Source organism: Odocoileus virginianus, chromosome 2 (assembly GCF_023699985.2).
Source record: "Odocoileus virginianus isolate 20LAN1187 ecotype Illinois chromosome 2, Ovbor_1.2, whole genome shotgun sequence".
In the NCBI taxonomy this organism is placed as follows: domain Eukaryota; kingdom Metazoa; phylum Chordata; class Mammalia; order Artiodactyla; family Cervidae; genus Odocoileus; species Odocoileus virginianus.
Genome location: NC_069675.1, coordinates 87,978,611 through 88,004,861, shown reverse-complemented (window position 1 = coordinate 88,004,861; position 26,251 = coordinate 87,978,611). Strand labels below are relative to the sequence as shown.

The window sequence follows — 26,251 nt, the reverse complement described above, 5'->3', positions numbered from 1 at the left end:
ATCCCCAACCTCTGACATGCCTTCATAAACTGTTCACTGTTCCTGTAATGCCCAGTCCTCCCCCATCTCTGCTGGGACAAGGTCTGTTTCTCCTATTATAATTCAGTTCTGGGCATTTCAGGACTCCCAGGCAGAGGGTTCCCATGCCATGCATGCACCCCCCCCCCACCCACGCCTCCCACTATCCTTGTTAATCACGTTATGGATTGTTGCTCCCGTGTATGAATCCGTCTCCTTCAGCTGACTGTGAACTCCTCAGGGTTATTATTCCTGTCTAAGCGACCACTGCAGCCCTCCCACCCAGGCCCAGAAACATCTGTTGAATGTTACCAGGGGTAAGTGGATCCAGATACTCAGAAATAAAAGAGGTCGTGCTAAACTCTCAGAAGGAAAGCAATCCCAATATATAGATTGACTGCTTGGTCTTCATGGAGCATCCTTGGAGCTATTGTGACTTTTGGGGTCAGAGAGAGAGGATTCACATCCAGGCTGAGCCATTTGCCAGTTGTGTGAGCAGGGATAGGCTATTACATCCCTCTCAGCTCAGTTTCTGCACAACCAGGATAGGACTAGGGCTTATTGCAAGGGATTCTTGCAAAGAGTCAGTGAGATGTTGTTTTTCACTTGCTCAGTCGTGCCCAACTCTTTGCAACCCCAAGGACTGCAGCACGCCAGGCTCTGCTTTCCTCTATTGTCTCACCGAGTTTGCTCAAATTCATGTCCATTGAGTCGGTGATGCTATTTGACCATCTCATCCTCTGCTGCTCCCCCTTCTCCTCCTGCCCTCAATCTTTCCCAGCATCAGAGTCTTTTCCAGTAAGTCGGCTCTTCGCATCAGGTGGCCGGAGTATTGGAGCTTCAGCTTCAGCATCAGTTCTTCCAGTGAATATTCGGGGTTGATTTCATTTAAAACTGACCGAGGTAATAGAGACCAAATGCATGGCCCCAGATTTGGAACAGGTAGTGATTATGGGAATATTGACCAAGAAGGAGATGTTTGGAGGGTAGGGTGGAAGGGACCCAGTTTGGTTCCTAGGAAAGTGGGGAGCTGGTAAAAGAAATGCCTGAGTGATATTCTCCAGTTCTGAACAAAAACATGCACCTGCAGGCTGACCTGGAAGATGGAAGAGCCAGACGTGTGCTCTGAGTCAGTGCTTTGCGTGGTCCTTCCTCCCGTCCTTTGTCCTACCACTGGGTATGGGTCTGTGCAGCATTTCAGAACCACCCACCCCCTCCCAGGCCCCCCACATCCACTCCGACCCCCTCCAATCTGTTTTCACACGTGGCCCAGGGATCCCAATCTGGATCTGTCTTTTCCTTGCCAGCTTCCATCTGTAGGGGCGACGGAGCCTGTAGCACCTTCCCCAGGGACGCGTCTAAGGCGATTTACCAAATGTGTCTTTACTCTGTATGCAAAACCCACATATGTCCACTTGTCGGGAGCTTCCATCAAGGCAAAGTACAGGCTGGCAGATTGCTTATAGTCCAGACTCCGGAAGATGAGTTGGCCAGTGTTACATGTTGTATAAGCAAACAAGTATATGAAGTCAACAGGACTATGTGGTCACCGGAAAAGAGCAATGCTGTGCATTTCATGGGTTCAGATGAGATTTTCTGAACTAATGAGCTGATCCTTTTTGATCCAGATCACACTAGACAATATCATGTTATCCTGATGACATGGACATTAGCTGTTGTTGGCGCTTAGTCCCATGAAAATGGCCACATGCGGCAGGAATCCCATCTGGCTTAAGGTCTGGCATCCTGGTGCTTCTCAGGGAGGTCACTGATGACTTCCCTGATGGTGACTCCGAAGGACACCCGTCTACTTGATCTCACCTGACCTCTTGGCCAGACTTCACCCTCTGGTCCCTTCCATCTCACCATCCTCTCCCAGCTTTTCTCCTAGCTCTTTGGTCACGTCTTCCTCTCCTTGGCTGCCTCACGTTACTAGGCTACAAAAGCTGCAGTTGGAAATTGTCTGCTTCCCTCTTATCCTTCCAGACTCTTTCATGGGCAATTTCAGCTGCATCCACGCCCCTGGCTTCAACGGCTGTCCTAGTGCTGGTGATTCCCAAATGGTTATTTCCAGGCTAGTCCAAGTGCTGGCTGTCATCTCTTGCCTGAACTTCAGAAAGAATTAAACTGGTTCCCTTCCTACACCTGGGCCCTCTCCCCATTGCCCTCTCCCCATAGGTCTGCCCTTTGAGGTTTTCAAAGCTCAGATGCAATCCTATCCACCACCATCCCACCCCTGCTTGGAATCTTTCAGTGATTTCTTGATGCCTTCATGTGGCCTACCGGGCCCTGGGTGGTCTGGCCCTGCTCTCTCCTCCATCTCCCTCCTTGCTGTCTCCCCTCTCCCTCTCTGCCTTTAGCCCCCCAGTCAGCTTCCAGGTCCCCAAATATGTGATGTTCCTTCCCATTATGCACCCTTTACACACCCAAGGCTCCCCGCTCTGGACCACTTTCCTCTGTCCCCTCCCATCCTGGCCTCGGTTATTTCTTCTCATGGCAGCCTTGGTTCCCCAGCCCTAGGGAAGCCTTTTCGGGTTCTGCACACTATACTTCTGTGGCACAAGTCACTGTCCTTCATGGTATTTCTTGAAGTTGGTGATTGTACCTCCATTATGTGACCACTGGATGAATGTGTCGCCCTCCCAGGGCTGGATGTCCCTGAGCACAGGGATCATACCTGGTTTTATTCATTGTTGTATCCCTGCGTAGCTCAGCTGGTAAAGAATCTGCCTGCAGTGCAAGGCCTGGGTTCGATTCCTGGGTTGGAAAGATCCCTTGGAGAAGGGAAAGGCTACTCACTCCAGTATTCTGGCCTGGAGAATTCCATGAACTGAATAGTCCATGGGGTCACAAAGAGTTGGACATGACTGAGCAACTTTCACTCACTCCCCACCTCTAGCAAAGGCCTTGGCACATAGTAGATGCTCCATGAGTGTTTGTTGAATGAATGAGTGAACCCAAGTCTACGTGCACACCTCCAGCACTGGATTCTGTTTATCATCATTGGGCGCTGTTCACTGTCAGGAATTTCTACACCTCTGCACACTGACATGCACACAAGCGGGAGTGCTTTGCCAGGTGCTTTGTGTATTCACTCGATTAATTCTCACAGCCGCCTCTGAGGATGCTCAGAGAGTTTAAGCAACTGGCAGAACATCACACAGCATGGAAATACAACACCTGTCCTTGAACTCATGTCTGTCTGACTCCAAATCTCCATAGGCTTCCCTGATGGCTCAGTGGTAAAGAATCCACTTGCAATGCAGGAGACACAAGAGATGCAGGTTCGATCCCTGGGTCGGAGGATCTCCTGGAGGAGGAAATGGCAACCTGTTCTATTAGTCTTGCCCGACAGATCCCGTGGACAGAGGAGCCTGGCAGGCTACACCTCCAAAGGGTCGCATAGCAAGCTGAGCACACATAGCCTATCAGGCCACACCACCATTTTATACTCAATCAAACTAACCGATGACAATTGCTTACTGGGGTGACGGGAACTCACTCAATGATGGACGTGAGATTCAAAACCGCAGAGACTGAGGTATCACTAGAATGAACACACAGGTCCACAGGCACCCCCAGGGCAAGGATGACATGAATGGAGAGGGGAGAGGGGGGAGCACCGCAGTGCTCTGATCCAGTGTGTGCAGGTCCCTGAGGGTCACGGAAGATTAGTAGTAAAACGTGCGAACCTCGCTTCCAGCTCAGAGGTGTTTGCAAATCAAATACGCAGAGAGAATGCAGCTGCAGTCAGACACTGATTTACGCTGAACAGGAGGAGCTCTGGTTCCCAGGACAAGCCTGTCTGGGGAGTGGGGTGGGTGCAGCCCCACCTGAGTTTAATCAGCCCCCAATGCTTTGATTCTGTCAGTTTCCTCACACCCACCCCTGCGGATCTCAGATTCCCTGAGCGCCAGAGTCCATGTCCCTGGGTTTCCCTCTGTGCCCGGCTCTGGGCTTGGTGCTGAGGGCACAGGTCAACAGAACAGTGGGCTGCTCTCGTGTGCAGAGTAAGAGACAGGCAACAATACTGCCTGGGCCTGTGCAGCACCTCTGGGTGCTGAGCCCATGTGCTCATGACTGAGGCTGGTGAGTGACTGTGGGGGGCCTGATGCCAGCCTCACGGGCCAGAGGGGAGGCCAGGGGAAAGTCTTCCAAGGAGATGACTTCTGAGAGTGTCTTGACGGAGCAGAGAGAGAAGTTAACCAGGTGGAGAGGAAACAGCTTCTGCCAAAGCATGGCCGTCTGAGCTGGCCTGGCCCAGCAAGAGAGAGGTTCTGATCAAGGGGGTGATCTGATCAGCTTGGAGGGGGGGCGCCCCCTTGGAAAGGGGGCAGCTAGGGCTGGGTCAGGGGGAGCCCCGAGCGCCACGCCCAGAAGCAGTGACTTCAGGCAGCTCCTGGGAGGTCTTAAGTAGGAGTTGTTCAGTCGCTCAGTTGGTCCGACTCTCTGAAACCCCATGGACTACAGCATGCCAGGCTTCCCTGTCCTTCGCCGTCTCCCGGAGTTTGCTCAAACTTATGTCTATTAAGTAGGGGAGGGACAGACAATGATTGAATTTTACAAAAATCCCTCCATCTGGGGGAGAAACGTAGATTTAAAGGGTGCAGTCTGGAGGCTGCAAAAAGCATAGTCAGAGGAGGGTTGACTGGGAGTGAGGAATGGTGTCGATAGCTCTTCAGAGGGAAGACATGAGATTGGGCGACTGCAAAGAGAAACAGTTTGGGTTTGGCAGGGGTGGACACTATGATTTGCAACACACCCCCCCACTTTGAGAAGAGAGGCCTCACTCCCCCAGGTGTGATGAGGCTGCTGCAAGAGGGCCCTCTTTGGGGGTGGCTTCTGCTGAAATGAGCCACCACCCTGGAGGTGACACCCCTTCCCAGGGTGCCCTTCCTTCCTGTCTAGTGGCCAGTCACCCCAGGTACATAAACTCCCAGCCCCTTGACACTACCCAGGACAGTTCTGGAGGGCCAGCCCCACTCCAGGGCCTTCCCAGCCCTCCACGGGGGGGCTGAGATCTGCTCTCAGACTATGCAGTCACCCAACTTCTCCCTCTCCTGCCCTGCCCAGGCCCTTCCACCAGCAGGCCCTGCTGGACCTCCTACACCCTAATATGTCTCAGAGCCTGCTGCCTAAGGAACCCGCCTGTGCCTCGGAGAACATGCTGTGTGTCCCGGCTGATGGGAATGACCCAGAAGAGACTGTGACTTTGAAGCTGCCAGTGAGAAAGGTGAGCCGTATTCTAGGGAGCGGAGTATGGGTCTCCGAGCAGGGTCTCAGGAGCGGAGGCCAACTCCTCCTGAGACAGAAGCGAAAATTTAAGGCAATTTGGGGTGGGGAGAGTGTCAGGATCTAGCCAGGGTCCTGGCCTTCTTTTTTTTCTTATGCAGTCAGAAGTAAGGCTGGCTGCTGAGAGGAAAGACAGATATTAGAATGATGACATAAGAAAGTAACGATAATAGTGTCTGATAAATGTTCCCACAGCAGTAATTGGGAACATGGGGCCTCAAAGGGTGCATAGGAGTTCACCAGGCTGTGGGTCCAGTGGGGAAGTCATACCAAGAAGAGGAAACATCTGGTGCCCAGAACCCAGCTGGGGATAGGATTGCCAGATGAAATACAAAACAGTCAATGAAATGTGACTTTCAAATGAACAACGAATAACTTTTTAGTGTGTGTCCTATGCTGTATTTGTGATATACTAAAAAGTGATCTGTTAATTTACCTCACCCTCTTCTGACGCCCTCCCTACCAGTGGCCCGCGGAGGGGTCCCCACGCTTTGGCCCAGGCGCTTCTCAGAGTCCCCCTCATCCTGCCCTTGCTCAAACACCTGCAGTGGCTCCCCATTGTCCAGCAATCGGTCATTTGGGACTCTCTCTTGTCTGATCTTCAGTGACTCTCCCAACCCCGTCTCCCAGCCTTGAACACACCCGCCCCCCACCTTTAATCTCCCACCTCTGGGGTTTTTGATCAACTATTTCTCTACCTACAATTCCCTCCTCTGTATACCATGTCCACACTTTCAGAAAGCCCTCAAACCTCTCTAGGTGGAGGGAAATGGTCACCTTCTCTGGTTATTAGCAGTAGCACCTCTGGTGAGTTATTGCTTGTCTCTGAGCTTTCGTTCCTTCATCTCTAAAATGGGGACAATACTGCCTCTCTTAAGTGGCTAATGGGACAAGAGATTGTGTTCAGAAAACACCAGATACTAGAATGTTGGCATTCCCCCTGCCCGTGCCTAGATCAGTGCCAGGGCACAAATGCACATGTGTGAATCGAATTAACAAAGTACTGAGCTTTCATGGTTTAAATTGCTTCTTGGAATTATCATGCCCACCAGTGGAACTTAGACAAATTCAATTTCTCATATGAAGATGACCTGAAAAGAGACGGACAATGAAGCCACTGCCATCCTGACTGTGTAATGGCTTTCCTTTCCAATCGACAAGAGACCAAATCAGCTCCCCAGAAAGGACCAGTTTTGGAACCAAGCATGGCTCCCAATCTCTCCAGCTCATAGCATGTAATATCCGCCACACACACTTCTGTCTCCAGCCCTCCCAATCCCAGACCACAAAAGGTGATTTCTTATAGCCATTAGCATAATTACCCGACTGCGACGCTATGGAAAAGTGATTAGATGAGCCTGTGATTTTTGCACAGTTATTTGTCTCAAGTAAGTCACCTGAAGTTCATCTGCCATCAGGATTCATAGCTGCATTCCCTAATCGCAGGGAATTATTTTGCTAATAACAGAGGTACCTTGATCTAATTTAGTTTTAATGCCAGGAGGTGCCCTCCTAGAATAATCAGCTCCAGGGCAATTCCAATTTCCAGGTTTGTTACACATTCTGGAGAGAAGATTCGATTCAAGGAGGCTGAAGTTACTTCTTTATCACCCAAAGTCATCTAGGGGCGAAATGGAATCTACCTCTGCCTGCTTGCAGAAAAATTCGGGGAGAGGCCCAGAGATAGGGAGCCAGAGAGAGGGAGGAGTAGGGGGGCTCCTAGATAAGAGGAACCACTGGAAGACACCACCGGTGGGTGAGGACTGGGCTGAATTAGGACCACAAGGCATTCCCTGGGAGAACCTGAATTTTCCTTGCATTCATTCATTCATTCATTATCTTATTAATTCTGGTATTCCATTTCTGGGATAGCTCCTCGGCAAGACCTCTGCTGTTACTTGAGCACAAATATTGATAACAAACCCTCAGGCAGCCCTATTCTTGGTGCTTTACGTGTATTAACTCATTACATCCGTGAGGCAGGCAGATGCTACTCTTATTCCCATTTATGGATGGGAAAGCTGAGACAGAGAGGCTACAAAATTTGCCCCCAGTAGCCCAGCTAGTAAAGGGCATAGGTGGGATGCAAGCCTTAGACGGTGAACTTCCTCAAGTCCACAGATAAGGAAGAATCTGAGCCCCCCCCCCCCCCCGCCCCAGGAATTGTTCAACCCCGACTCTATGCTCTCATTTACCCCTCACACAACAGAGGGGCAGGGGAGTGTTGTGAGCCCCACTTTGTTGAGGAAGAAACTGAGTCTCAAGAGAGGGTTGACTTGGCCAAGGTCAACACAGCAAGTAAATGGAGGCGTTGGAGCTTGAACCTTGAGATTTCAATTCTTTACCCAGTGCTACTCTGGCTAAAACCGGAACTCTGAGCAGTGTCTTAGAACAGCTCCAGACGCAGGCTGGTATCACGTAGAATAAGTTCGCAGGAACGGGCCACCCAGCTCTGCTTCCCGCTTTGGGGAAGTTCCTCTTCCCCGTCCCCCGCCTCTTGCCCCAGAAACCAAGTGTCCTTTGCTGTCATCCCACATTACCAAACAAAGCCTGCGTCCAGATTCCTGTTCATTCACTCGTATGTTTATGCTTTCAGCAGAGGGCCCTCTGGTTCTGTGGCAGGAAGGGCCAGGAAATCGACATGGCCCTGTCATTGCACTCCTCTCCAAGCCCTCCATGGTCTTATCTGCTCCAGAAGGAGGAGGGTTCTTTCTAAACTGCCTGAGCTACAGAACCTTCATTTCAAATGATAAAAAAAATATCAGGTAAACCCCACATTTTACTCCAGGTGAAAGCGAGCTGCTCTGGGCAGAGCTGTGTTAGGGCAACTGGGGTCTCTCCTGTTTGGCACCCTCTGGGTCTCTTCTCAGACACAGTTGGAAAACCACTGGCCTGGACAGAATGTCTCAGCTCTGAGGTTATAACCAAGGAATCTGGGATCCGCTGATGGCTGGTGATACCCAAAATGCTGGGTGGGCCGCAGAATGCCCTCCTGAAAGCTCCCCACCCCGTGAACCCCTGTCCTGCCTGTTGGCAGCATCAAGGGACAAGTCAGCTAAGCCAGGCTGTGCCCAAGCCCTTGCCCCTCAGGGAAGCTTTCCAGGAGTCTCAGGGCAGAGAAATGTTCCCGGCTTCTCCCCGGAGGCCTGTGGGGTCAGTCTGTCCTGACACATTGGCCAGAAGGACAAGCTACTCCTCTCTCACCCCAGCTCTGCCAATTTGTTTCCTCTCTCGCTTTTCTAAAAACATGTTAATTTTAATCCCTCTCCCCACTCCCTCCTTCCTTCAACAAATGCTCACTAGTCACCAGCTTTCTGTTCTGGGCCTGAGGCTTCTGGGGGAATGGCCCGACTTCACACACAGAGTCAGCTGCACCCTGGAGTGACAGATGCCACCAGTGCCCTGAGGCACTCAGTCACTGGAGCAGGGAAGGCTTCCTGGAGGCTGTGATGACCAAAGGGGCACCAATGCATGAATAGGAGTTAGAGCAGCATGGAAGTCACTACCGGTGCGCAGGAGATGGGCATTCCAGGCTCAGAAGAGAGGTGGATTTGGGAGTCATGGGAGGTGGGGTGGATTGGTGTCCTGGAAGGGCAGACCAGGGGCTGTAGACTTGACCCCGAGGGTCACGGGGAGCCAGCGGAGCAATGAAACAGGCCAGGTAGGGAGGCCAGACATGCATTATAGAAGCTTGTCTGGCTGCACACGGTTGACGGTGTGTGTGCACACTTCCCTCCGCTTTGTCACCTTCCCACCCCCACCCTCCCTCAACACACTCCCTGCATCCTGGGCTCCCTCAGAGACAGAGCATGTGGACAGAATGGAGGCGAGGCTTTGGGCTGTTCGAATCTGGCCTGGCGCCCCGGCAGGGAGGGCAGCCCTTGACCCCCTCACCCCCCTGGACCAAAGGTCAGGATGAGTTTCGATCCCATCTCCGCTGGCTGGGATGCTTTGATTTCAGGGCCTGTTTGTGAACAAGAACTCACGCAGGTCAGCTTCCCCTCCCCCACCCAGCACCTTCTACCCAGATCCCAGCTCAGGTAAGCCCCTGGCCCAGCCTAGCAGCCCCCCATGGCCTTATCACACCGAGATGGGAGAGGGAGAGGAGGTTTCTTCCCCTAACACAAGCTCTTTTTTTCCCACCACTCAGCTGGAAACCCTCAGCCCTATACTGACTTAGTGGAGGTTCTCCTGGCACTCCGGGAGCCCAGGTCTGGGGAAGGGAGAAGCGTGGGGGGGCAGTGAGAGGCTGGCAGCTGGGCTGAAGGACAGACAATTTCTGACGGAGCTTTGGGCCCTGTCCCTCCTCTCCGTCGGCTCCTGCTTCCTCTGGGACTGTGCTGTGTTGCTGTGTTTAGTCACTTAGTTGTGTCCAGCTCTTTGTGAGCCCATGGATTGCAGCCCACCAGGTTCCTCTGTCCATGCGGATTCTCCAGGTGAGAATACAGGAGTGGGTTGCCATTCCCTCCTCCAGGGGATCTTCCCGACCCAGGGATTGAACCCAGGTCTCCCGCATTGCAGGCAGATTCTTTACCAGCTGAGCCACCAGGGAAGCCCAAGAATACTGGAGTGGGTAAACTATCCCTTCTCCAGGGGGATCTTCCCCACCCAGGAATTGAACTGGGGTCTCCTGCATTGCAGGTGGATTATTCACCAGTTGAGTTACCAGAGCTTCCAGGACAGCTGTTCTTAATTGGAGGCAATTTTGTCCCACAGGGAACATTTTGCAATGTCTGGAGACATTTCTGGTGGTCATGACATGGGCTGGGGGTTGGGGGCAGATATGCTATTGACACCTGGCAGGTAGAGGCCAGGGATGCTGCTAAACACCCACCAATGCACAGATTGGTCCCCATGACAAAGAGTTCTCTGGCCCCACAGATCAACAGTGCCCAGGTTGAGAAACCCCGCCTGAGGATACAGCCCCTTCATCCTGTGTCCTCAGCTGTGACTCAGCCTTCCATCCAGTCACACCCCCAGGCTTAGGCTGGACGACTTCAGGCGCTCATTTCCATCTCTGAACCCTTGCTGGGTCTGCTCCTGTTGCTGGGGCGCCCTCCCTGCTGACCTCTACTTACCTAAATCTCATTTCTTTCCAGCCCCTCCCACCTGCAGGGACCCTTGCTGCTGCCTACACCAGCCCCCACACCCCTCCCCACCCCCTGCTGTCCCCTCCCAGCAGCCAGCTCTGACTCCCTCATCCCAATTCCTCCCTTCCCTGATTGGCAGCCACTGCCGGCTTTGGTCCTCAGTTTGAACATCTATGCAATGAGTGGGGGCTTCCCAGGTGGCGCTAGTGGTAAAGAACCTGCCTGCCAATGCAGGACAAGTAGGAGACCTGGGTTCAATCCCTGGGTCAGGAAGATCCCCTGGAGGAGGGCATGGCAATCCACTCCAGTATTCTGGCTTGGAGAAGCTCATGGACAGAGGAGTCTGGCCGGCTATAGTCTATGGGGTTGCAGAGTTGGAGATGACTGAAGTGACTTAATGCGCGTGCACACACACACACACACACACACACACACACACTTACATGCAATGAGTGGGCCAGGTGAATAGAGACTCCAGGCCCCCTCCCTTCTGCCTCTTCCTGGTGCAGGACTAGGCAACTTGGGACTCAGCGCAGACTCACAATTGGATGCATAGTGCTTTCTGAGCCAGCAAGACCAGGGATCCTATCTTGCTCTGCCATTTCCTAGCAGTGTGACCAAGGGGCAAATTGCTAAACATCTCAGGGTTTCAGTTTCCCCCTCTGTAAGATGGGAGTAGGTTTTCCAGCAAGAGCTCTATCAGCTGTGTACTCTCCCTCCCATCCCTTGTTCCCTGTCTGGCTGCTTTAGGTTGAGGTTGAGGTTCCCACCAATCTGGCCAATCTCAGGTAGAGAACCACCTACTCTTGGGGCCAAGAAGAGCAGGATTAGATTGTCCTCTGACGTCTTCCTAGAAGTTGAGCTCACACTGGGCTGCTGAGGACCTTGGAAAGGGAGACGTCGGAAGACGGAGGTTTAGGAAACCAGAGGCTAAGTAGATCTGTTTAGGAAACCTGGGAGACCTGTTTAGGCGGCCCCGGGAGAACTGCTGCCCTCTTGGTTCCCGGCCTTCTTGGCCTCTCTCTCCCCCTGGGGGGCTCTTCCCAGCTTCTCAACCCCCTACTTCTCCTACTGGAAAAGGACTTGTTGTTGTTGTTCAGTCACTAAGTCATGTCTGACTCTTGCGACCCCATGGACTGTAGGCTGCCAGGCTCCTCTGTCCATGGGATTTCCCAGGCAAGAATACTAAAGTGCGTTGCCATTTCCTTCTTCAGGGGATATTCCCAACCCAGGGGTTGAACCGATGTCTCCTGCATCGCAGGCAGCTTCTTTACCCCTGAACTAGGCTTCTCCTGCTGGGGCTGTGACCTCCCGAGGTAGACAGTCACCCACACTCAGCTGGGCTGGCTCAGGGGAGGACCCTGAGTGGAGCAGAGGTGTGGTTTGGGTTCTTAGAAATTCAAGGGAAACAGCACAACTGCATCTCTCCTGCCTCGCTAGAACCCATTCATGGCTCCCTGGAGTGCAGGATGAAACCAAGCCCCTGAGCCTGGACTCCTAACCTCTCCAGGCTACTCCCCCACTCCTCTCATCTGGATTTGGGGGCCCAGCCTCACTGAATTGCTCAAAAGTCTCCACTGGACTCATCCCCAGCCTGCTCATTACCTCCTTCCGTAAGGCCAAGCCCTGGTTACCTTAAAGGAACCTCAGCCTCTCCCCTGCTGGCCTCCCCAGCTTGCCTGCCCTGGGATGTCACCGGAGCTTTGGGCCCCTGTCCTGAGTTCTTCCTTGAAGACAGCGACTCGGCCTTCTGCCTTCCTGGACCTCCAGAGCCTGACGGTGAGCTAGCCTAGAGGAAGTGCTCAGCTTGAATTAAGAGACGTAAATGTGGGCAGGGGCTTCCCAGGTGGCGCGAGTGGTGAAGAACCTGCCTGCCAATGCAGGAGACTTAAGAGATACAGTTTTGATCCCTGGGTCTGGGAGATCCCCCTGAAGGAGGAAATAGCAATACAGTCCAGTATTCTTGCCTGCGGAATCGCATGGACAGAGAACCTGGCAGGCTACAGTCCATGGGGTTGCTAAAGAGTTGGACACGACTGAAGTGACTTAGCATGCACATACGCAAGCATGTGCAAAGAAAGAAGACCCCCAGGCTCCAGCGCCTTCCTCCCCCAGTTTCAGCGGCTGCCCCTTAGAACCACCCAGTTGGGGGTGGAGGAGCGGAGGAAGACAGGGGAAAAGTTCAAATACTCCAATGCCTAGGCCTCGCTCTAGATTGAAAAAGTGAAAAAAGTTTAAGTGAAAGTCGCTTAGTCATCTGACTCTTTGCGAGCCCATGGACAGTAGATTAGAACCCTCCGGATGACAGCAATCAGCCCATGTCTCCTCCCACTTCCTGGGGGCAAGAGGACACCCCAGGAGAGTGAGCTCCGATGCTTTTTAATACCTGCCATGTGTTTCATTGATCAGAGCAGTCCTTTATGGCTTATATGGGGTCATTCATTTAACAAATATAAACAAAATGTGCTGGGGCTCAGGGATAGGCTCACACCCGTGTGACAGGGCGCAGAGGAAGATGAGGGGTGCTGGGAGCACTTTGCAGAGAGTCCCCTGGTCTGGGGGTTGGGGACTGGAGGCAGAGGGTAAGGCAGGAGCCCCGGGGTGGGGCTGGCTATGGGGGTGGGGGTGGGGGCATGAACCAGGCCACAAGTGGCCAGGGGTGGCGGGAGATGGAGACCACAGATGTGAGGAAGGGGTGGGGGTTGTGGTGGGAGGAGGAGTCGTGGTTGGCCGTCTCGGTGGCTTGGCCACAGGAGGAAGAAGAGGAGCCTGAGCTGAAGACTGAGAAGGGACCAGAGGGCTGGGTGGGGGAGGGGTGTGATGGTCACGTGCTTGCGGGTCGTGAAAGACTCAAGCAGTCACAAACCCAATGATAACTGTAATAACCACCAACGTCCACTGAGGGTTAACTCTGCCTGAAGGTTTCGAAGGACTGTTTTCTAAGTATTAACTGTTTACTCCTCCCTGTAACCTGTAGACAGGGCTGGCGTAATCAGCCCATCTCACAGACAGGGAAAACTGAAGCTGGGGGAAGTTATGCAATTTTCCTGAAGCCACATACAGCCTGGTAAGGGTCAGGGATCTGACTCAGACAGGCTGCCAGTCGAGCGACCCTGCCCTGAGCCACCCCCTCCAAGCCCCTCCCACACCAGGGCCTCTCAGCCCAGAGGAGCAGCCAGCCTCCACCTGTGGAGGACATTGTGCATTCAGGGCTCCACTGGCGGCCTTCGCCGAGCAGTCTGGAGCAGGGAGTGGTGTGGAGAACAGTGTGGGAGGTGAGGGGGCTGCCCTGAGGGAGCTGAGCGGGCTGGGGGCACTGAGGGGTGAGATGTGATGTTGGAGAAGGGGGCTGGTGGAGGGGCTGATGAGGGGGTCCCCAGGCAGGCAGAGGGAGGGGGATGCAGACCCCAGAGCCATCTGTCCTCAACAGGGAGCTGAGGGAAGGGGTCAGAGCTGAAGCACCAATATCAGTGGGCCTGGGAGGGGCCTGGGGAAGCTTCCAGAGCTGGAGCCTCACCCTAGAGTCTGTGCAACAGAATGAGGCCAGGTGGGGGTGGGGGTAGTATGTTCTGTGGTGGGGGAGGGGGCAGGGTTGGAGCAGGCAGGCCCAGCAGGAGACAGGCGCTGTCCATGTGTCCAAGTCAGAGGCAGGGTCTGGGAGAAGAGCCCCAGAAGCTAGGGTATGGATACCCCGACTCAGTCCATCACAGAGCTGGCCAAAGGAAAAACTGAAGGGTCTCAGAGCAGGCAGTCTTCTAGGTGTCTTGGCTTCTAGGCCATGGAGTTAATACAGCTGCTTGGTCAAGGACAGTCTCACCAGGACAGAAGGGTCTCTACTCTCCCCTCCCAGGCAGGTATGGGGGAGGGGGGTACCAGGTACCAGCAAGAAAGCCAGGGATGGACCTGGGACAGCCCCGGAGGGCTCCTGGGTAAGACCCTGAATTTGGCAGCCTGGGCTTCAGAGGCCAGCATGCACGGAGCCTCCCTCCAGGCCGGTCCGGCCACCTCCTGGTTCAGCCTCACGCTGGGGTCTGGGCCCCCTCCCTCCACTGCCCTTGTTCTCCATGGCTCACATTCCACGTTAGCTAAGGCGGGGGAGGCCATTCATCTGAGATTTGGGTCAAGGGAGAGAGAGAGAGCCCAGGGCAGAGGTAGGGTGGGGTCTGGGGGTCTGGGGGACAGGCACCCCAGCCATTTCAGGAACTGTGTGCCCTGAGCTGGCTTTTCTGGAGCCCAGCACCCCCCTCATTCTGGTGCCGAGTCTGTGGCCCCCCAGGGTGGGTGTGCAGGGCCCCCAGCCCCTCATAAGCTCCCTCACAGCCAGCCGAGAGGCAGGCGCTCCATCCTATCGGCGAGGTGCTCATGTCCTCCACACGCCTTCCTGTGCGTGTGCACACACGTGCACACGCACACACACGTGCACATGCACAGAGGCACGCTGGGATGTAGGTCACCGGCTGGAATGCCTCGGGCCCGGGGTTGCGAAGACCCAGCCATCCAGGCAGACACTTCCAGATTGGACAGAAATGTACCCTCCCCTCACTTGCCTCCCCCTGCTCGCCTGTGTCAATCTGACCCTCTGTTTGGTTTTCCCAGAATCTTGAGCTGAGACTGCGGGGAACCTGACTCCATCCAGGGGAGGGGGTGGGGCTCCTGGCCACACTGGCATTGTCTCTGTGTGTTGATCCTTAAGCACGTGGGGGCGGCTGGGGGGGGGCAGCTGTCTGTGGAGTCTACAAGAGACGGAGGGCTGTGGCCCCTCCTTGAAGACTTCCAAGACATAGCCTGCTAGGACTAGAGGGGGTAATGACCGGGAGGGGATAGTCAAGGAGAGAATAGAGCAGCCTAAGCCGGGTTGGTCAGGACTGGCTTCCTGGAAGAGGTGGCAGAACCTTGGCTGGGGAGGTGAGTGAAGATTTCAGAAAGCCTAAAGAAAGGGAGTGGCACTGTCACAGCTGGGGAAGCTCCGCCCTGGAGCTGGCACCTCTGTGGAGGTAACATCTGGACAGACCATCACAGACTCTTCTACAGAAAACCCCTGGATGACCCTGCAGGCCCTTCAGATACAGCAAGCCCAGAACATCACTCGCCATCCTGCCCAGAATCTGCTTTTCCACCCACGTCCCCCTCTCCATGTGGACAGCAACATTCCTGCCACACAGGCCAGACACCAGGTCACCCTGCCCTCTTTCCTCACACCACCCCCTCAGCCTCCAACTTTTCAGTCTGGTGCATGGAGCAGCTCACAGCTGAGAGGTGAAGACAGGCAGGGAAGCAAAGGCACTGTACTATCCTGTCAGCACATGGATGCCTGGGAGCTCAAACAAGATGATCAAGGAAGGCTTCCTGGAGGAGGTGACACCCAAGCTGAGACCTGAGGCTGAGTAAGAGTGGCCAGATTGGGGGAGAAGTAGTGGGAAGAGTTGAGATAGAGTAGGATCCCAGGAAGGGGGCATCAACAAGTGCAAAGGTGAGGGAGGAACTGGAGGATGGCACATTCAAGGTGAGATGACCTGATCATGAGAGATTGGAGAGAAAGAAGGGGTGTGCTGGAGACCAGGGCAGAGGTGTCATCCAAGGGTCAGATGGTGGATGCCCTTGACACCATGGTAATGAGTTTAGACTTTCCAGCTGCAGTGGAGTGCCCTGTGTGACTTTCAGATGCCTGAGAGTGGCCCCTTTAGCTGCAAACGGAGGATGAGTTTGGGGGACAGGTGGAGATGGGGATCCCCAGGAGGGGACAAGGCAACTATCCAGGAGTCCAAAATGGGGCGTGGCCTGAGACGGGGGCAGAAGGTGGAGAGTCAGGGCAGAGCTCAGGACCACTTAGGAAGTAGAATGGCCCTTGAGGGGTTCTGGTTCCTCCTCTCTGAGGCCCTCATCTCCCTACCATGTAGTGGGGGGTGGGCAGGAGGACCCCAAAAGACCCTCCCCTGAGCCTCCTCCCACTTGGGGCCATTTTCTGTTTCCTCTAGTCTCTCAGGGCTTCTGAGGGGACCTCTTGGGAGGAAATCCAGCTGGGAGGAGCATAGTTCTAGCTTCTGAAGGCCTGGGGTGGGGTCAGGAGCGTAGGGCATACCCACTCAGTAGAAGGAGTGGGCTGGGCACTGGGAACCAAGGGGGGTCTCAGAGCACCCAGTGGTCCATTCGGGAGGACAGCCAGGGTGAGGGTGCTGGGACACACTGGCCCTCATGGAAAAGGCCCACCAACCTTCTCGGTATAAGGGGGGCCTGGAGCCGCGGTCCAGCAGCCTGGGTATAAGTTAGGGCCCATTACTCACAAGACTGACACTTGGGTTAGTGACCTCACCTCTTTGTGCCTGTTTCTTCATCCATAAAATGGGAGTTAACACGTGCCAGGAAATAATATGTCAGGTGGGAGGGAAGCGTAGGGGAACGGTCCCTGCTGCTGAGTGATGCAATGGGATCTGTGCCTGGGTACCACAAGGTACCACCTGGACACCACCCTGGTCCTCCTGCACGAGCCGCGTGGCCCAGACCTAGGGGAGGCGCAGAAGGATGGAAACCCAGGCCCGTGTGGGGGGCCCAGGGTGAAGTGTCTGCTTCCTAAGCACCCGGAGCTCCCGAGTCGGCCTCTCCCCACTTCTCCCACCAGGAGCCCCTCACCATGCGGACCGCAGCGCCTCTCCCCTGAGCTTCCTCCGGCTCTGCCAGCTTCCTCCCACCCTCCTTAGGCCACTCCCCCTGGCCTTCTTGTGAAGCCAGTTGCTGGGGTGTGGGGGCATCCAAGATTTAAACCCCTCCCTGTCCGGCCTCACTTTCTTCTTCACTGACTCTTCTTCCTGATTTTGCCTCTTCCCAGCATCCTCTGGGGCAAGAAGGGGAGGGGGCTCCTCCCCCTGTCCACCCGCCCAGCTGGGGAAGGTCAGAGGCCCAGGTGAAGCTGGCCAGCAGGACTGAGGCTCTTCTGGACACAAAAAAAGGGCTGAGGACCAGGGCCAGGGTACCCGAGAGGCAGCCCAGAGTGATGGACGGAAGCACAGGCCTCTAGGAGCCCTCAGTTCGAATCACGAGCACTCCCCCTAACTTGTGGCTTTGGGCCCTTCAAAATCTCAATTGCCACATCTGAGCAATGGGGCTGTTCTTTCCTGTGTGAGGAACCAACGATTGCATGCAGACACTTAGCACAGAGCCGGGCACATAGCCAGAGCTCAGGAAATGGGATCCCCACTCTGCCTCTCTGGCCTGACTCCTTCACCCGTGGAAGGACCTCAGGTGAGGATGTAGCCTTTCCCGTTCCTTCCTCGTTCCCAGAGGCCCAGTCAGCCAGTCCACAGCAGAGCCCTAGAGCAAGATGGAAGGAATCCGGACTTGGCCTCCCTTCCCCACCCCAGGGAGTCTGGGTGGCCATCATTACCTCAGTTTCACAGCTGGGGAAACTGAGGCTTGCTGTTGAGTGAGCTGAGTGGCAAAACCAGGAGGAGGCCCCAGGCCCTCCCTAGCCCCTGAGAGGTAGAACGCAGGTCTGAACAGCACCCATCGTCCCAAGGATCCACCCACACCGAAGCCTCAGAGGAGATTCTAGTGGGCACTGACCCAGAGCGCGGCTCTGGGTGGGACAAACCCACAGCACTCTCAGCTCTGCCGCTCGCTCACTGTGCGGCTCTGGGTGAGTCCCTCAGCCTCTCTGAACTTGTTGCCTTATCTTAAACATGAGAAGGACAGCGCCGGCCTTGCAGGGTCGGGGGAAGGGGAAGCGGGATGATGAATGTGAGGCACGTGGCCAGCTACATAGCTGCTGTTTTATGGTTATTTCTATTTGCTACCAGCCGAGGCATGTCTCATGACATACTCGGCTTCCCCCTCTCATGGGGGAAGGGCCAGGGAGCGGTGACATCAAGCTCCCTGACAGCTTCCACCCCAAAATAGCCCTCTCTTTAGACCGACCCTCTCCCATTACAGTGGCTCTTGCGCTCACCGTCCCCAGCTGAGCCTTCGGTGGCGGCTCGTTTGGAAAGCGCAGCAAAACGAAGCCCCCGGGCTCTGTGGCAACCTGGGTTAAATCACTGACCTTGCTCTTAGGCCTTGGTGTCACTTCCCTTCCCTGAGCCTCAGTTTCCTCATCTGGAAAATGGAGCTATAATATCAGCCTACTGTTGTGAGGATTCAAGTAGGCAGTGTACCTAAAGGACCTTGCCTGGGGAGGAGGGGCGGCATGCAGTAGGTGCTCAATAAATGGAACTGGTTATGGTACCTGCCACACCTGGGAGTTTGCAAAAGCATCTCCATCTGCCTCCTTGCACGGTCCCCAGTTGGAGCTGAAGTCCTTGGGTGGTTATCATCAGAAGAAACTGAAGCTTCTGAGCTGTCTGTTCCACCCCCAGGGTTGCCAGAGCAACCAGCCCCTTCCTGAGCTTTTATCCTGACCGTCTGTCTGAGCCCAGCTCCCTCACCCATGAATCATAAACTCCCCCCGACAGGTGTCCGGCCTCTCGTGGTTTCATCTCAATCACCCCTCTGGAGACCCCAGTCAACCCAGGACACAGGCAGGGCAGCGCTTGAGTCTGTCCATTTGTCGGACAAAGAAGCCGAGTTTGAACAAGAAGCAGGGACTCAGTCCAGGCCATCCGGTGGCAGCGGGATGGATGAGGCTCAGGCCGCAGGGAGGCAAGAGGCGCCAAGTGCTGAGTCGGAATTAGACTCTTAGATGGTCAGAGCTGGAAACAGTCGGGGGTGTAGAGGGCAGTACCCTCATCACGCAGTTAAGGAAACAGAAGCCCAGAGAGGAGGAGGGCATGATCAAGTTAAGGGCAGGATCCAGCTCATTCACTCACTCATTCATTCATTTATCCCATGAATGCATATGGAGTACCTTCTCAGGGCCAGGCACTGTGCAAGACCCTAGAGATACAGCGGCAAATAAGACACATTGCCTGCCCGCAAGGATCTCAGGGTCTTGAGTGGGAGTCGTCAGTGACTGGGTGATCCCCTTGTCCCCTTCCTTGGCTATCACAGGACACAAGAAGGAAGTGCAGTGCTGTGCTTCTCTAGGTTGGCTTCTCCATGCAGCTCTGAAAGGCCCTTGCCAGAGGGAGTCGGTCAGATCTTGTCTGGTCCTCACCCCGATTTACACTTGGGGAAACTGAGCCACCTCCATGAAGGGCTCTGCTAGGGCTAATGTGAAGGCTGCAAGCCCTTGCCTTCCTGCCCCTGACTGTTGTATAAAAGAAACCTCTGCTCCTGTGTTTGCCGCTCGCCCCAGCTGTGGTCCGAGCCCTCGATGACCTTGTTCTAAGGGTCCCGCATCTCAGGACACCCTATGGGGCTCTACTCAGCCCTGTCTGCTAAGATACCTTGAATGTGCCGAGGCCTCCAGAACATCAGTGTCAGCGGCTGGGGACGCGGCCAAACTCCTCTCAGCCCCTGAGCACCTGGTGAACGGAATCAGAGCTCGGGATATCCACCAAACGGAACAAAGTCTTGCTCTGCTTGAAGAAGAGAAGGGCGGCCCAGAGCCCCTCCTCCAGCTGTGCCTCCCCCCGCCCCGTCCCCATCCTGGGTCCCCACAGAGCTCAGCTCACCATCCCTTGACCAGAAGCATCACCCTCACCGGAAGTGTCAGAGAACCCCCCAAGTTTCTCTCTGCCTGGAATGCCTTTTCTCACCTTCTTGGCTGAGCCAACCGAATCGTCTGCTCACTCACTCATTCACAAGCATTTGTTGGATTCTCACTACAGGCCAGGTAGAGAGCCATGCTCTGGGGCATGTCAGCTGTCAGGGCACTTAGAGATGAGTACGGGGACAGAGGTTAAACACATACATGTACCATAACGTGTCGTGAGACTAGGAGGCTGAAAATGAAAGTGAAAATCACTCAGTCGTGTTCGACTCTTTGCAACCCCATGGACTATACAGTCCATGGAATTCTCCAGGCCAGAATACTGGAGTGGGTAGCCTTTCCCTTCTCCAGTTCGATCTTCCCAGGAATTGACACTGGGTCTCCTGCATTGCAGGCAGATTCTTTACCAGCTGAGCCGTAAGGAAAGCCCAGGTGTGGCCAGGAACTGGTCCTATAAAGGAAAAGAGAGGATAGGAGAGTGGGCTCTAATTTGATGGATAAAGTAACGTGATCTAAGGAGGGCGTCTCTGAAGAAGTGACTTTTCACTGGAGACTAGGAGGAGGAGGAGGAATTTAGCTCAATGAAGAAAGAGAGGAAAAGTATTCCAGACAAAGGAAATAGCATGTGCAAAGGCCCTGAGGGCATTAACTAGTTTGGTGAGTGTGAGGAAGGACAGAGCAGTGTGACTGGAGTCTATAGAGCCAGGGGATAAGGACAGAAGCGTCAGATCACAGAGGGAGGCAGAAAAGATCAACCTTGCTGAAGGGACCTTGTGGTTAACAGGGAGAGTGAGGGGTCCAAGAGAAGGAACCAGAAGAAAAGACTGGGAGATAGATGGGAGAAAATCAGGAGGGTGGCCTGTCCCAGAAGCCAGGTGAAGAAATTGTTTCACAAAAGAAGGAATCATCCACTTCTTTGATGGGGGAGTCACCTCCTCCAGGAAGCCTTCCTGGACACCAAGTGTGGGGTTAAAGTTTCCATGGGGCCTTGGCCTTCCCCGTCAGTGCTTACATCTCTCCCAGACTAGCCTGGGAGTGTCACAAAGGCAGAGACAAGGTTTGACTTGTCTCTCCAACCCCAAAACTTAGTTCAGGATCTGAAAGTAGTATTTGATAGATCAATAACTGTAGGACCTGGCCGGGATGGCCCCTTCAGCTTGGGGCCACTCCCAAGGACTTCCTGGGCTCCCCTCCATTCCTGCTCATCACTTTTCTGAGGAACTGTTCCCTGTCCCCTTGTCTCTTCCCCTCAGATCCCAGGCACCTCACTGCCTGCTCAGCTTCCAGAAGGGCAACTACAGGCTCCCACAACAAGGGAGGTTAAGGAGCTGATGCATGGGCCCCTTGGTTATGGCACAAGCAGTCTCCGTTTCCAGGGACCCCGGACTTACCCTGCCCCAAGACTGCTGCTAGCAAACCTGTGGGACAGCAGGTGAGGCTGTGGGTTCCTGAGACACCAGTGAGTTCCAGGTAGGGAGAGAGAGGGATTTGGAGCCTTGCTTTGCTCTGGGTTGGTCCCCCAGACAGGGGTCTGTGCCCTCCATGGGATGGCATCTAGGTGTCCCCCTGCCAAATTCAGGTGGACACCTCTGGAGACAGGAAGGTCTGCCCTACACCCCAGACCGTTTGCTCCCACCTCCCTCCCAGGAACTCATCAGAATCCAGTCTCATATCATTTGTCCCCATTGGAGGCCAGGAGCTCTCTCAGGGCCAAGGTGCCGTCTCCCTTTTCTCCCTCCCTCTCTCTTTCCTCTCTCCATTCACTAAACACAAACTGTTTCTTAGGCTTGATTTCTCTCTTCCTGCACCCCTGACACAGAGCCTGGCAAGTGGGGGTCACTTGGCAGGGGTCCACTGGCCACCCGACCTCCCAAGATGCCAGGCCTGTGGGCTAGGCTAGGCTAGGCGGCACCAAGCTCCCCTGAGGGGTGCAGCTCCAAGCGTGGCAAGAGCCCCTCTCCCTGGAAAGAACTAGAGCCTGCAGGAGGGAGGAAATTTGGCCTTGAATCTGCATCCTGTGGCCAGGCCTGGCTGGGGTGGGGGCGGGGGCCCAGGGGGAGAAGCACACAGTTTTCTTAGAAGGAACCATAGGCCCAGGACGATCTGGGTTCCCAAAAGGCTGATTCTAGCTGGAATGATGCCTCCCTTGACTAGCTCTCCTCTCCGAGGCCAACAGGGCCCCCTCCTTACCGGAGCCTTAAAACCTACATCCCACCAGCCCAGTCCTCCTCAGTCCCTCAGCCAGCCTCCAGACCTCCTGCTTCCCAATTTCCCACATTGCAGAGATGGCCAGAGTGCCCACCACCCCCCACCACCACCCCCCCAGCCCTCGCCCCGCATCCTAACCAAAAGTGCACAGCCTGGCCGGGATGAGCAATCCGGGTCTTAGACCCTGCAACCCTGGAGCCCCCAGCCTGCAGTAACCGCCGTGGCTGATCCACTGGGAAATGTACAAGTTCCCTGCCACCGGCTCCCGACAAGGGCTCTGTCCCAAGCAACTTTTGCCCAACAATCTGCCCAGGGTTTGCAGGGAGGCTGCATCAGGGGCTCCTCCCTGGGGGCAGCCCCTGGGGCCCTGCAGAACGGTGAATGCTTGCAGCCTGGCTTTAATTACAGACTGCGTTCCTCTTGCCTGGTCCATCTATATTTATCTGCAGGATCTCACTAATTAAATCCCCCACCGCAGCCGGCAGGCCTGGGGACGACCGCGAGTGAGGCAGACAGGCAGGGGGGCTGCAAACTTCCTTCCTTTCCTTCTGGTCCAGGAGCAAAACAGAAGCGGCCAAAACTCCTGCTCCCTCCCCCGACCCCGCCAATGCTTGGTCCCAAGGAATGCCGGCTCCGGGGACCCTTCAGCTCTGTGCCCCGCAACCCCCGGCACCCATGACCCACAGGTCCCCACACCAGGCAGTGCCCATCTTCCTCCCCACTTCAACTCGCATTCCCAGATTCCCGCAGCAAACAGAGAAAGTCTCCCTGAGCAGCCCTCTGCCACTTTGCCGGCGCTCTGGTCTTACCTAAGGAGTCGTCTTGGTCCAAGAGGGAGTCGGGCTCCATGGTGTATGGGCCCCCAGCCCCTGGCCCCACCTGATTTATGAACCGAGGCTGTCTCCATGAGCGTCTGGGTTTCTCCTTTTGTATTCCATCTGGCGGCTTTTCCAACTAGATGACTGGGTATTCCTGCACGCAGGCCCCTTTCCAGCCCTCGCCTTCATACAGTACATTTAAAGTAGCAGTAACCTCTTTTTCCTCCCCCCGCAGCCTGGCTGGAAACATTAGAAGGGACCGAGGCAGCAGAGATGTCTAAAATAGGAAGACGCCGGGACGATTGGCCTGGCTGCCCGCGACGCTGGCTGCAGGGATCTGGCCGGCCTGCGCAAATGGAAAAGCTAAGAGGTGAGGGTGAGCCTGGGCTGAGCATCTGGAAGCTGGCTCCGGGGCCCCCAGGGTCTGTGGGAAGTGGGGGAGGCTGACCCACCCACGGGAGGAGATGGGGGGTCCGCTCTGTTCACCGCCCAGTGCCCAAACCCCAGGGGCTTCTCCCAGGCCCTGCTGGAACCTCCCACTCAAATCTGTTCTACAGACATTTCCTGCAGCGTGGGGGATGCAGAAATTGACTCATCCATCCATTCAGTCAGACACTAAGATTTTTTTTTTTGAGCATCTACTCGGCGCCAGACACTGTGCCAGGTGCTGGGTTTTGCAGGAGGGAGCAAGTCTCAGCATCTGGTCTCTTGGAGCTCACAGGTAAACAGGCCTGTGCAAAGCAGCGTGTGCGGTAAGAGCTGTGAGAACATGAGAAAAAGCGGCTGCCTCACCCAGACAGGGGGAGGTGGTCAGGGAAGGCTTCCCGGAGGATGGGGCACTTAAGCTGGGGCCTTATGGGTGAGTAGCAATTAGCCAGCGGAAGAAAGGGGGACTGAGGGAGAGGGTGTGCTGGGTAGAGGGTGTGCTGGGTAGAGGGAGCGGCCTGTGCAGAAGCCCTGAACCGAGATGGCATTTGGGGTGTTCAGTGACCTCCTCGGTAAGTCCCAGGCCGTGGCAGAGGTGGCGGGACAGAAGTAGCAGACGGGGTCCGGCAGGGCCTCACAGGCGGGGACGGTTCTCAGGTTTGACCCAGGGGACGACGCTTGGGAGGGAGGCTGTTCTTTAGAAAGGCCTCTCTGGCTACTGTGTAGGCGGGCAGAGGCTGGGGCAGGGCCGGGCGGGGGCTGTCAAGTCCCCAGGGCGGAGGGACACTGGCCTCCAGAGGCACAGCTATAATAACACTGGGTGCCACTCACCAAGCGGCCACCATGGCCGGGCACCCGTCCCAGCGTTCCCCACGTCCACACAGTCACTCCCCAGTGACCCCGCCAGCAGAAACCCTGCCCGGCCTGTTTTACAGATGAGGACAAGGCCGGTGAGAGAGCAGAAGTGACTTGTTCGAGGCTTGTGAGTGGCCTTCAGACCAGGCCTGGACCCCCAGAGAGGTCACAGCCTAGATGCTGGTGGGGAGGTGGCTGGTGCTAGGGGGAGGACAAAGATGTAGTAATTCAATCCACATCTCAGACCCAGAACACCACAGGGCCCCGGGGCTTGAGGGACAGGGAGTGTGTCATTTGGGCCCAATCAGGGAAGGCTGCCTGGGGGAGGAGGCATCTGAACAGGACAGTGAGAGGAGCAGGGTTTGGATGGGCCAGTGGGAAGGGGTGCAGGCCTCCCAGGCAGCGGGAATGGCACAGGCAAAGGCACAGAGGCAGGAAGGGAATGACCGCAGCACATGGAAGCAGCACGCAGAGGGAATGACAAGTGACCGGGAGGGTGTAGGAGCAGGTGAGTGGTGGGGGCCAACCACTGGGGCCGGAACAAGAGGACGTGGACTCACAGCCCAGGAGTGCGGGCTTGGTCCAGGGGGCACACGCAGCCTCGAAAGCCCTCTGTCCAGAGGGTGGCCTGCATCCCAGTGGAGGCCTGGGTATCCCTGGGGACGGCCCTTTCCCAGAATTCTCCTTAACCCTCTGCACCTAGAGCAGAGAAACTGTCTGCTCCCCACAGATCCTGGGACACTGGAAACTGAGCCTCAGTGACCAGATGTTTGGAGATGCGACCCTAAGGCTGAGGCAGAGGGCACATTAAGAAGATGGAGATGGGGATGTCCCAGGTAGTCCAGTGGCTAAGACTTGGTGTTCCCAATGCTGGGGGCCTGGGGTTCAATCCCTGATCAGGGAACTAGATCCCACAAGCTGCAACTAAAAGCGCCTGCATGCCACAACTGAAATCTGGCACAGCTAAATAAATAAAGAAAATATATTTTAAGAAAGAGGAGGGAGATGGGGGACTTTCCTGGTGGTACAGTGGTTAGGACCCTGCCCTTCCACTGCAAGGGGCAAGTGTTCAACCCCTGTTTGGGGAACTAAGATGCTGCATACCATGTGGTATGGCCCCCCCAAAAAACTGTCAATAAAAATTTTAGAAAAAGAAAGAGGGGGGAGATAGGAGATAGAGACAAGCTGGGAGGCTGGAAAGAGGGACCAGGCCAGGGGTGGCAGGGAGGGAAACACCCCCCTGGACCCTCTCCAGCCTTCTGATGTTGCCCAGTGCTCCCAGAGCAGCCAGTGGCTGCTGACGTGGTTGGCCTAGCCTGGGACAAGCTCCTCTGTCACCCGTGACCACCCCTCTGTGATGACAGAGATCCCAGCGCCCAGCCTCCCGCTGCCTTAATTACAGGGAGGTCAGGCCCTACCCAGGCAGCTGCAGGCATCAGGCTCCTTGGATCTCTGACTTAGTGTGTGTGGGGGAGGGGGTCAAGGAGTGGTGGGTGGGAACCCTGGAACCCCAGTCAACAGGTGAGCTCAGATTCAATTCCCCCTACTTCCCCCAACCTCCAGGGACCCCAGGGCTTCAGGGAGCTATGGGGCCCATTTGCACAGAGGCACTTGAGGTCATTTTCCTGCTAGAGTGTGATAAGGCTGAAATCAACCACCTAGGTTTCTATCCAGACTCTGCTGCTTACAAGGTGGGTGACACTGAGCTACTGACTCTGCACTTGGCAGTCTCAGTGGTGGAATGGGGCTGCTCCTGGCCTTTCCTCATAGGGTGGTCATGGATTAGATGGACCACGCTGCAACAGGCCAGCAGGTTGCCATAGAGATGCCGCTGCATCCACCCACTCACTCTTTCTGTGCCTGCCACGCCCAGGCTGGGCCCAGCCTAGGAGCCAGACACATAAAGGAAGAATCAAAACCCAAGGATCTGAAAGCTAGAGGGGAATAAAGTGAGGCTGGAGGAG

General features: G+C 55.3%; 1 protein-coding gene and 1 long non-coding RNA gene across 2 annotated transcripts in view; one reads left to right on the top strand and one right to left on the bottom strand.

Moving 5' to 3' along the window:
- DAB2IP (DAB2 interacting protein) overlaps positions 1-23,255 on the bottom strand; it is a 208,461-nt gene extending 185,206 nt beyond the window's left edge. Inside the window, exon 1 of the mRNA XM_070452142.1 lies at positions 22,998-23,255. Within this exon, the coding sequence (XP_070308243.1) occupies positions 22,998-23,037 (40 nt within the window). The 5' untranslated portion in view covers positions 23,038-23,255. The remainder of the gene's footprint in view (positions 1-22,997) is intronic.
- LOC139030230 (uncharacterized) lies at positions 23,247-25,281 on the top strand. Its single transcript, XR_011482524.1, has 2 exons — positions 23,247-23,376; positions 23,564-25,281. It is a non-coding gene; the product is annotated as an uncharacterized lncRNA (long non-coding RNA).
- Positions 25,282-26,251: the final 970 nt, after the last annotated feature.